The sequence below is a fragment of the Xenopus laevis genome, chromosome 2L (assembly GCF_017654675.1).
Source record: "Xenopus laevis strain J_2021 chromosome 2L, Xenopus_laevis_v10.1, whole genome shotgun sequence".
Classification (NCBI taxonomy): Eukaryota; Metazoa; Chordata; class Amphibia; order Anura; family Pipidae; genus Xenopus; species Xenopus laevis.
In genome coordinates, this window is record NC_054373.1 from 28,707,279 (window position 1) to 28,720,077 (window position 12,799).

General features: G+C 39.6%; 1 protein-coding gene across 1 annotated transcript in view; it reads right to left on the reverse strand.

The window, feature by feature from the left end:
• The window catches only part of grpr.L (gastrin releasing peptide receptor L homeolog), a 47,894-nt gene that overhangs the window by 4,366 nt on the left and 30,729 nt on the right, over positions 1-12,799 (reverse strand). The window contains exon 2 of the mRNA XM_018246030.2: positions 9,758-10,109. Within this exon, the coding sequence (XP_018101519.1) occupies positions 9,758-10,109 (352 nt within the window). The remainder of the gene's footprint in view (positions 1-9,757; positions 10,110-12,799) is intronic.

A 12,799-nucleotide genomic window follows, 5' to 3' on the forward strand; every position in this document is an offset into this window, starting at 1 on the left:
AGAGACAATACAAGTATTCTCAACTTGATTTGATTCTGATTGTGTCATGCCCTACAAGATTTCAATAATAATGATCCACCATTTCTATGAGTACTTAATATTTAGTGAAGTAACTATAAAGAAACAGACCCTACAGTTGCAGGGGCCCCAGGGACCAGGTAGATCTTGGCCACGGGATCTGCTTCCTCTATGGTTCTAGTAATTCCCCTGTGCCCATCCATGCTCTTACTAACTCTTAGGCAATTGGACAGGAGGCGCTGGTTGCTAGTGGGCTAATGTGCCTTGGCCCCCCAAAGATTTTCTTGCAACCTAGTGCACATTAGCTATGCTGCTGCTAATATCCATGGGCTGCTCATGACTTCAATCTTAAAGTCCAAAGCTTTGCTTAGAACAAGTTATTAACTATAGGTAAGGGCAGTGGAATTAGCAGATATGATCAAATAGGAAATTAGGACATGGGGAGAGGGTGAAAAATATGTACTGAGATAAGGGAGTGATAAGGAATGGAAACTATGGTCCCTACTAGAGGGAGGCCCAGGGACCAACATTCCATAAATGTTAATTCCATAAAGGGTTAAACCATTGCAGAAATTATTGGCAACCTAAATTTTGTTTAATGAACTCAGACTGAACACATGTAATTATTGTACCTACATGATACAATGGGATTGCATGTTGTTTACCTGTATCATCCCCCTGTATACCGGTAATATATCCTGTTTGAAAAGAAACAAGTCCCAAAACACATGTATTAAAATTCATACACTTTTCAGATAAATTCATGCTGACATAATCATCTTAATGTCAAATGCAATATCAAATCAGGTTTTAAAACCTGCCCAGGAGAAATGTACAATAGCATGTAAATATGTTAAGCTCAGCATGGCCAAGGGCTCTGTTAAATAAATATTCCCATATACATAATTTATACTGTAGAGCAATATATTGTAAGAGGTATCAACATTGTCTCCTTCTCAGCTTGATTTGATTGCTCATAGTTTGTTCAGTGGTTACAGTTAAACCACTGTCATTATTTGCAGCCAAGCTGCAAGAGATGGGGCCTCCAATAAGGATTAATTATAACTTAGTTGGGACCAAGTACAGGGTCGTTTTATTATTACAGAGAAAAAGGAAAGCATTTTTAAAAATTTTAGTCTATGAGAGATGGTCTTCCCCTAATTTGAATATTTCTGGATAATGGGGTTCTGGATAATGAATCCCATACCTCATTCATTTATTGTGTTTTTCTTCTGTGGAATGTGCTCTACATGAATTGGGAATACAGGTATCGGACCTATTATCCAGAATGCTCGGGGCCTGGGGTTTAGGGATGTAGCGAACGTCGGAAAAAATGTTCGCGAACATGTTCGCGAACTTCCGGGCAAAAATGCGAACGGTTCGCGAACGTCGCAAACCCCATAGACTTCAATGGGAAGGCGAATTTTAAAAGCTAGAAAAGACATTTCTGGCCAGAAAAATGATTTTAAAGTTGTTTAAAGGGTGCAACGACCTGGACAGTGCCATGCCAGAGGGGGATCAAGGGCAAAAATGTTTCTGAAAAATACATTGTTGACACAGCGCTGCGTTTTGTGCTGTAAAGGGCAGAAATCACACTACGTCACTCAGGTGATGTTTCTGGACACGGAATGTGAAAAAGCTCACACAGCTAGGTGGCACTTGGTTAAAGACTGGGCAAACAATGCCTGCAAGGGCAACGTATACAGTAGTGGATACGGAATATATTATTGCTGCTGTAAAAACATCACTCAGGTGATGTCTACGGACACGGAATTATTATTGTTATTATTTAGACAGAATGTGAAAAAGCTCACACAGCTAGGTGGCACTTGCATACCTCCCAACTGTCCCTCTTTTGACCACTCAACCCCCTGTCCCTCTTTTGTACTGGAAAGTCCCTCTTTTCTCTGCACTGAACAGCCAGAAAAAACCCAGTTTCTAACTTAATTAGCTTTTGGCAGAGAGCTCAGAACAGCTAACAGGTGCAAATAAGATACTTTGTAACAATTTTGACTCTGGTTGGTGCTGGTAGTGGTGAACTACTAGGAGGAGCAGCACACCAGTCCCTCTTTTCTCTGCACTGAACAGCCAGAAAAAAAACAGTTTCTAACTTAATTAGATTTTGGCAGAGAGCTCAGAACAGCTAACAGGTGCAAATAAGATACTTTGTAACAATTTTGACTCTGGTTGGTGCTGGTAGTGGTGAACTACTAGGAGGAGCAGCACACCAGTCCCTCTTTTCTCTGAACTGAACAACCAGAAAAAAAACAGTTTCTAACTTAATTAGCTTTTGGCAGAGAGCTCAGAACAACTAACAGGTGCAAATAAGATACTTTGTAACAATTTTGACTCTGGTTGGTGCTGGTGGTGGTGAACTACTAGGAGGAGCAGCACACCAGTCCCACTCCCCAACACAGCTAGACTAATAGCACTGGGCTCTTACAGTAGCAAAGTAAAAAAAACAAAAAAGAAAATAAAAGCAGTCCTTACAAGGACTATTGGGTTATTACAGCAGTCAGCAGATGAGATCAGAAGAGATCAGTGCCCACAGCAGCTACATACAGAGCACTGCAGTAGAAGGTAGATTACTAGTCAGCAAAGCTAACTAACCTAAACTCACTGTCCCTCAAATCCCTGCAGAGTTCTGTCCCTACAATACAGAGCAGTATCAAGTAGATTACTAGCCAGCAAAGTTACTATCAACTGTCCCTCAGCTCTCTCCCACTAAACAGCTCTCTCCCTACCAGGGTCGGACTGGGGGGCCCGGGGCCCACCGGGACTACTGTCCAGGGCCCCCCCGACCCCCTCGACCCCCTACCGTGATGCGCACTGCACACCTTCGTGACAGCATGGCTCGACGCTCCTTCTTGAAAGACGCCGCTCAGAGCTCTGTATGTTGCTGCGCGCATGCGCAGATGGCGCAGCGCGGCGCCTAAAGAAATCTTTTTTTTTTTTAACAAAATGGTCGGGAGAGGGGTCTGGCCCGGCGGGGGCCCATTAAAGGAAAACTATACCCCCAAAATGAATACTTAAGCAACAGATAGTTTATATCAAATTGAATGACATATTAAAGAATCTTACCAAACTGGAATATATATTTACATAAATATTGCCCTTTTACATCTCTTGCCTTGAACCTCCACTTTGTGATGGTCTGTGTGTTGCCTCAGAGATCACCTGACCAGAAATACTACAACACTAACTGTAACAGGAAGAAGTGAGGAAGCAAAAGGCAGAACTCTGTCTGTTAATTGGCTCATGTGACCTTACATGTGGTTTGTATGTGTGCACAGTGAATCTTACGATCCCAGGGGGCGGCCCTTATTTTTTAAAATGGCAATTTTCTATTTATGATTACCCAATGGCACATACTACTAAAAAAGTATATTATAATGATAATGGTTCATTTACATGAAGCAGGGTTTTACACATGAGCTGTTTGACTCAGTATCTTTTAATAGAGACCTACATTGTTTGGGGGGTATAGTTTTCCTTTAAGGGTCGGGGCCCACCGGGTTTTTTCCCGGTTTCCCGCCGGGCCAGTCCGACACTGCTCCCTACACTAGCTCTTCCAAGCACACACAGGCAGAATGAAAAAACGCTGCAGGGCTTCAGTTTTTTATATGGAAGGGGAGTGGTCCAGGGGGTGTGGGGGTGGTCCAGGAGGGAGAGCTTCCTGATTGGCTGCCATGTATCTGCTGGTCTGGGGGAGAAATGGCAAAAATAAGCGCCAGCTAAGGCGAACCCAAATTGGCGAACGTCGCGCGACGTTCGCGAACATTCGGCGGACGCGAACAGTCGATGTTCGCGCGAACTAGTTCGCGGGCGAACAGTCCGCGACATCCCTACTGGGGTTTCCCATATAACTGATCTTTTCATAATTTGGATCTTCATACCTTAAGTCTACTAGAAAATCATGTAAACATTAAATAAACCCAATAGGCTGATTTTGCTTCCAATAAGGATTAATTATATTTTAGATTGGATCAAGTACAAGTTACTGTTTTATTATTACAGAGAAAAAGGAAATATTTAAAAAAAAAAATTCTTTCCCCACATTCATAATTGTTCAGAATCCCAATACCCAGGTTATCATCTTTCTCTCCAATATATTCATTTTCTAATTAATTAATACATTGTTTGTTTTAGATTTCCTAACTCCTGTAATTAGCCATAAGTGAAACTGGACTGTTTTGCTCTGATCCGATTGGTTGATAAGAAAAGCAGAGGGGCACATAGTAATCATGTTGCCATTTCTTCTTGCCAAAAAAACAAAATCCTTAGCAAAATTCTAATGCAGATTTGAGTACATTTTCACCACTGGCAAAAACGTACATTTGGCTGTGAAGCTCTACCAAAAAAGTTTGCTCCTCCCACCGTGTAATCATTAGCCTGTCCATTGCTATCCAGTTCTACTGTATAATTTTCACTCCTCTCTGTAATTCCTCAGCCCTCTACTTAATTACTCCCATCTAGTTCAGTTCATATTACTTTGCCAGCTGGGAAAGTTTTCCTCTCAATTCAGTCTCGGTACAAACACTGTCTGTATGGCGAAAAAGACACTGATTATTTTGACCACAACTTGCATCCGATTTGTCAAAAAGTGCAAGTGCAGTTACATGTATTTTAACATACTGTATTAGCTACAATTGCAACAGCCGCAAATTCTCCCAGGGCCTCTCAAATGGCAAACTATGTTACCCTGTACTCGTGGCTATAAATGAATCCTAAATGCTCATTGTGTAAGATTCAGGCATGCAGAACATGAGCGTTGTCATTAGGAAAGAGACAGAACTTCTTACATTGATGTACTATAATACAGTCCAAATTCCCTTTAGTTTGGGTTTAGTGATGTGAGGGCCGGGCCGAAACCCGTGGGACCCACGGGTCGGACACGTTCGTGCCGACTCCTGCACAAAATATTCAGGTCTCGGGCAGGTGAGCTAGCACTTCCGGCGCCGAAATTTATAGATTTGCACCTGCCCCCTTTTGTGACATCACTGTGGGTCGAGATTGACAAATGTGAACAACCCCTTCAATGGAAAACTTTACCCCAAAATGAATATTTAAGCAACAGATTATATCATATTAAGTGATATATTAAAGAATCTTACCAAACTGGAATATATATTTAAGTAAATATTGCCCTTTTACATCTCTTGCCTTGAACCACCATTTTGTGATGGTCTGTGTGCTGCCTCAGAGATCACCTGACCAGAAATACTACAGCTCTAACTGTAACAGGAAGAAGTGTGGAAGCAAAAGACACAACTCTGTCTGTTAATTGGCTCATGTTACCTAACATGTATGGTTTGTATGGTTTGTTTGTGTGCACCGTGAATCCTAGGATCCAAGGGGGCGGTATTTATTTATTAAAATGGCAATTTTCTATATAAGATTACCCAATGGGACATACTACTTAAAAAATATATTATTATGAAAATGGTTTATTTACTTGAAGCAGGATTTTACACATGATCTGTTTTATGCAATATCTTTTTATAGAGACATTGTTCGGGGGGTATAGTTTTCCTATAACAGCAATCAGGACTTTGGGCGATATTTCATGTAGTGAGGAAATTCCCTTGTGCAAGCAGGTTATTCCCTTCATTATATGCAATTATTTTGGATGCAGTCCTGAGCTTATTTTGAAAAATAATATCACACTACATTAGGCAATGAATTAGCGCTTCTACAGGGACAATGGCTTAATGATGCATACCATAGTATTCAAAGTGTAATGTCGTCAATGCTATTCATTATGTATCTGGCGTTCCCAACATAGTAAAGATACTGTATCTCATTCTATTGCAATGGGATGAATTAATTAGGTGTTTCGATTAGTGGACATAACCAGCGTACCTTAAACTGACCAAAAAGATAGATTGTTCTACCTTCTTTTTCTTTAGAATCCTGTTGTTTTTGTATTACCTTTGCTATTAATATAACATGGATTTTAGATTTTTTTTTACTTTTGCATTCTCTCCCACCCCAGCCCCCATAAGGAGTTTAAACGAAGGACCAAAAAAGGTGGAGTTATTAGTAAAAATCTGTGTTGCTTTTGATATACAGGTGCAAGTTCAGAACCAAAATGTCAGCAAAATCCTTGGGGCAGATTCCAGCAGAAATTGTTAAAGTAATCATGGGATTTGTGAAGCTTCTATATTTATTATATCTATTATACAAGCCTAACTTTATATAATGCTATGGTGTAATCATAGAGATCAACTCAACCTTCCCAGCCTGCAGCCACTTTACATTATTATAATTATTATTATATTAATAATATCCTTTATTTATACAGTGTTAACATAACAAATTAATGAGGAATTAATTATAGCAGCTGTTGCCATTTTTAAGCACCAAAGTACCATAGGCTTGGCCCTATAAATGATGCATTAAATAATTAAATTAACATCTCAGTCAATATTTTATGCCCTGTCTACCTGTTTCTTGGTGTTAATGTATCCGTCACAATTAGCTAGTGGGGGGATTCTGGGCTCTGATAATCTAATTTTCAACCTTGCAAGGACCAAGCACGAAGCAGCTTTAATTTCCCCCATTTACCCTGCTTAGCTCCAGAAATAACAAAAACCTTAGATTTGTCATGGCTAAAATAGACAGACTGGGGTGTGAGCTTGTGCAAAGTTTTCTTGCAAAGGTACACACTTTTTTTCGTGCATGCACAGTTCAACACAGCCAGGCCTGGACTGGGAGTCAAAATAGGTCCTGCCATTCCAAGTACGCAGAGCCCCAAACAGCCCCCAACCAGCCCACTCTATGGTAACTTTCTATGGAACCATACAGCAGCCCTTCTGGCATTTGCCAGAACCCACAGATTGCCAATCCGGGCCTGAACACAACTCAAGCATTATTATTTGAGCTTGTTCCCATTTTGTTTCAATTGCCTTTCGAACATTGTTTTGCTGTTGCTACTGCGCCTATTTTGTCTGTATTTCCTTTTATTTGAATACTGGCTTTTCTGATCTTGCTCTTTGGATCCTCCCTCTGGTACTTGCTGATTTCCTCCTGACTATCTGGTTTGGTCTTCGGCACATCTCTCACTTGTGGTACTTAGGCAATACACCAAACTGGGGAGAACACTTGAATACAATTTAGACCTACCCACCTTCCCAGTTCCCTTTCTCATTAAATTCATACGATTTCAGATAAAATAAATCAAAAAGATATTCATTATATAGATGTAAGCACAGTGTGTTACTTTAAATGTGGTTGCTATGAAGCATCATGGTCCTTCCTGTTTTAATAATTGCTTATGACTCAGTCAGCCCAATATAGAAGTTGGCTTTAATATTTGCATGATTTTCCTATTTCCTAAGAATAGGCTAGTTAGTTCTTAAGAGGTTGTAGCTTCCTGGTATTCAGAAGCCAACCACAGGCATCCAACAAGCACGTCCTAAAGAAAATCGCAGTATGTCTCGTCAACTCATGTTATTACTACGTTTCATCAGACTCCCTGAGTACCCTCTAAATATTTGTCTTGTGCAGGAAGTATAAAAATATGGCTTATTTTGATTGTACTTCAATAATGTGTGAATCAAGAAAACGTGATTGCCCTGCACAGTGTTCCCTCTCCCAATCTCCAATAATATGTAATTTGCATCACAGATTCAGTTTGCTATTAGCCGCAGGGTCTGAGCAAGGAAACACTTTCATTTCATGATTGAAATGCTACAACAGAATTGGATTATTCTAATGTATTTTTGTGTTATAGAAAAGCCACATCAGCCTTATTGTTTGAAGGAACATGAATTGACACACTGATGCACACAAAGTAAATTCGGCTAAGTGCACTTCCATGTTGAAGACTGTAACAATATAAACATTAGGATTTCTGCGCAATGAGATATTGCAACAATTTGTGTTCAAAGCATCTGAACCCTGGTAAACTCTATCATTACCAGATGTATGTGTATAAATATGTACATATCACACTAAATGAAGTCTCTGTTGACTTCAGAAATAACATATTAGGGCTAATTAAAATTTTTAATTAGTTTAATATCACAAGAACAAGTATCAGAGTCTTAAGTAGGGCTGTATTTTCCATATAAGCACCACAGGCCTGCCTGGGGTGGCAGCTGGAGGAGGAGCTGAGCTTTGGGTGCCCATATGTAAAAAAATAGGGATGCACTGAATCTAGTATTCGGTTTGGTAATTGCCCAGGATTTGGCCGTTTTGAGCCAAATCCAAAATAGTGGATTCAGTGCATCACTAAAAAAAAAATTCCCAACATTTTTTAAAGCTTTCAATCCACCACCAGAGCAAACTTCCACAATGAAACTGGGTAGGGGAATTCTAATTGGTGATATTTGGGCTTGCACTATTTGGGTAGGGGAGGAGGCCGCTGAGGGTGGGTGAACCTAGGTCAGTGCTGACTATAGTTTTGGAACTGACCAATTTACAACAAAAATCTGTGCATGTGTGGGTAGCTGAATACTGACAGACCAAAAGAAATGGCCACATCCAAAAAGCTCAGTGCTCTTCAGCTAAGCACAAAAGACTTTATAACAGCTTCAAAACTATAGTTTTGGAACTGACCTGATAATGCAGTTAAAAGTTAGCCCTTGTGTAAAATGTATGTAGTAGAATTCTTAATGAATCAGATGAAAGTGAGTGTAGGACCAGCCAGACCAGGGATGACTTTGACATAGTTAATATATTGCAATATATGGACAAAAAATCTTTTGTCTTTGTCGACAGCTGAATACTGACAGATCAGAAGAAAAGACAACATGCCGAGGACATGGCTTTCCAGGAAACTCAACTGCTCTTCTGCTTCGGACCCAAGTCTTTATAAACCTATCAAAAGTGAAGTGATGGTTGCTACCTGGTGGGAGAGAGTCACAAAGCAGCACAGTTGGAGGATATTTTAAGGGCAAGATCACATCCGCATTGTGATTTGCTCCCACTAGATATTATGTTACAATAGACTTAACACAGTTAATATTGACACATCATACATTTATATATACAGGGAACCCGTTATCTGGAAACTCACTATCCAGAAAGCTCTGAATAATGGGAAGGTTGTCTCCCATAGACTCCATTTTATCCAAATAATTAAATTTTTTTATATGATTTCCTTTTTCTCTGTGATAATAAAACAGTATACTTGATCCAATCTAAGATATAATTAATCTTTATTGGAAGAAACCCCAGCCTATTGGGTTTATTCTTTGATGAAATTATTGTTTAGACTTAAGATATGAAGATCCAAATGACAGAAACATCCCATATCTGGAAAACCCGAGGTCCCTTTCAGATACATACTTGTATCTGAAAGGGACAATTCAAAGGGACTGTCTCCCCACCAGTGGCGTAACTATAGAGGAGGCAGACCCCGCAGTCACAGGGGGGCCGGGAAACAGGGGGCCCAGACTGTTCCCCATACAGTAAAATGCAGGAAGTAACCACCCACTCATGATCTACCTCTTCACACCTCATTAACGGAAATGGCTGAGAGCACACCCTGTTTTCTGTAAGCTGGAGGAGGAATGGTGGGTAAGATAGGAGAAAATTGTCAATAAGATAAGAGAAAATGGTCAATGAGATAGGAGAAAATGGTCCCAGTGCTATCCTTTCCTTTACCTGGCATAGAATTGTTTGTAAAGTACATTGACAGAACCTTGATAAAATTGCTGAACAGATAAACATACATTAGAAATGCAATTTCATTGTCTCATAAACCAACACAACTGAAACGTTAACCTCGTACCTGTCTCCTCACGTGTACATTTCCTTCCACGGGCATGTTGGATGCACTTCTGATCAAATTCTTTGCAATAAAATAGTAATACACAGAAATGATGGAAAGCGGAATAACATAGAAAATTAGGAACGACGATGTCGAATGGATTCTGGGGTGCAGTCCGTCGGAGTGAGGGTAGGGCGCACAGCTCACAAACGTTATATTGATTTCCTTGTCATAAAAAGGGTGCAAGTCAGAGAATACTGCTTCTGGGATGGCGAGAGTCATGGACAAAATCCAGATGAGCGCAGCTTTGATACAAATCTTGGTCAGAGCATTACTGGCTTGAATATCCATAGGCCTTACTATTGCTGTATACCTAAAAAAGAAAGCAGCACATTACCAACCCAAACAAAAGGGACACCTTCTAAAATGCTATAAATAAAAATAAAATAACCTTGTGCAAATAAATCATACCTTTGTAATCCTCTTTTGCAAAAAGCATACACAAACACAATATGTGAGATTAATGAGAAAACAAAATCAATTATTTGTCTTTAGACAGTGGTCAATACTACTATAGTGATGTTTGAAAAGTTCTTCACTTCTACCATAAAGGCTAATGCCAGAATTAAGTAGGTTATGAAGCTAAAGTGACCGTGATAATGGCCATATGTCTAGATATAGCCTATCATATACATCATATTCAGTTCCCTCTTCTTGCGGTTGCCTTTAGTTGCAATTGCGGTAATAGCTCTGGCTAATTGGATGGTGAACTGTTTATTTCATCTATGCCAAACAGCCTTATTAAAGGCATCACTATTACAGAATGCAAGCACTAAACATGTACCCATTTGTAAATGGATCAACAGGTGCATCTGAATCATTATGGATGTTCTATTATACGCCCTCCATCAAAGGCATAACAGGTCAATTAACACATTGCACAGGAGCTCTATATTAGGCATTTTAATGCACTCAGGTTTACTTTTTTTTTTGCATCCTGCACCTGCTCCTGCTAATGGGCCTCTCATTAAGACATGGAAGAATGTTACTGTTCAGGCACAACAAGGTTCAACTTTATATTGGCTAGGAATTACACCCTAAATCAGTTTTAAACAATATGGTTTCTCTGCAGATATCCTTACTTCCTTAGTTAAAGATCACCTCCACCCAATGTGTTTTAAGGGAGCGGCAGGAAGCACTTTTATTTCTTAGGACCCAAACAAAGCAAAAGATGGAAGCCCCAGCAAAGAAGCCTGAAGGACAGCTATTACAATCAGTCAATACATCAACCTTTCCCCTCACTACCAAGCCTTCCAAATCAATATAAGCTCTTACGTTTCTTTATTTTAACCCCCACCACTCCACAAAAACATAACTTAAGCTTTTTGAAAAGTAAACATAATTTCAAGCGACTGTGCAATATACATCAATTAAAAAATATGCAGACTTTTCATGATTTTTAATGGTTTCTGACAGTTCCCTAAGCCTAGCCCTCTGCTCTTCTGCTCATCTGTCTGACTACTTTGCTGAGCTGGCTGACTACTGTTACTTTGTATCAACAGCCATCTGTCCTCAGCCTGCATCCTCCAAACCCCACAATTCCCTGCACATGTGATTTCAATAAGGAATGGAACATTCCAGTGCAATGCATTGTGGATTATGTAGTTTCTGCATGCTGTCTGTAAGCTGTGGAGAAGTTGTTACAATTTGTAACATCAGTGTTTAGTCCCTCCTTCCCTGCCAGGATTTCAAATTATGCAGAAACAGAACTGTTAAACAGCTGGATTTCAGCATAGAAAATGGCATTTATTTATACTTTTTGAAGAGCCACATTCAAATGTAAAAAAAAGTTAAAGAGCAACACAAGCATGCAGAAAGTTCTAACTATGGACTGTGATTGACAATTGATAGCCTATTTTAAACTGACAGCCTACAGGAGGCTCTCTTTGGCAATACACCTGGTTTTTATGCAACCAAAACTTTCCACCAAGCCAGGAATTCAAAAAGAATCCCCTGCTTTGAGGCCACTGGAAGCAGCATCCAAGTAGTTGGATCAACATGTTACTTAGGGGCTATTTATTGGGAATCACTGCCTTAGGGGAAAGAATAATCAGTGTCCACCCTTCAACGTTATAGATAGGGAGATAGATCAAAGCAAACCCTATCCCCAAAGAGTGAGAGGAAGAAAGCATGTGGACATTAAGCCTACAACCAAAACACTTAACCATGAAAACTGTGGAGTAGTATCCGGTTCCTTCACAGACAGAACCAATACTATTCAAAATTGATCATATCTAGTGATGGGCGAATTTATTCGGCAAGCGCGAATTCGCGGCGAATTTGCGCGATTCGCCGCTAGCGAATAAATTTGCGAAACGCCCACGAAAATTCGCGGCAAAAATTCGCCAGCGTCAAAAAATATATTTTTTTAAAAAAACGGAATTTTTCGCCGTTTCGCGAATTTCGCACGAAATTCGCAAATTTTTCGGCGAAACGGCGCAAATTCGCCCCCATCACTAATCATATCAGGCAACATCAGTATTTCTTTCAACTGGTGAGAAACTTGCATTTTTAAGGCATAGTATACATGGCAATCCATAACCATTGTGATTATATTTTTGCCGTAAAAGCCAATTTTTACATTTTAATTCCATCATTGCACTTACCAAGTTATACGTCTCTGTATAATACATACGTTATTACAATGACTGACAGATGAACACGCTCAAAAGGTACAGAATGATAACCTAATTAGAAAATTAAATGATGATAATATAACTTTGAGAAACCTCATGATAAAAATAAAAATCTGTTAATTATCCGTCCAGAAAAAACTACTCTGAAGGTGAATAAACCGGAATAGGTGAATGTCAACTCGTGTTAACGTAATATAAAAGAACACATATTGGAAAAGCAGTATTGATTTCTGCAGAACGTTACACAGAGATTACTTGTCCTTCACTGCAGTCACAACAATGCTAATTCACTTATTAACTTAACATCTATGGCAATAGCCAGAAGTGGAGACAATAAATCTTCCATATTGTTTATATAACATTAGAT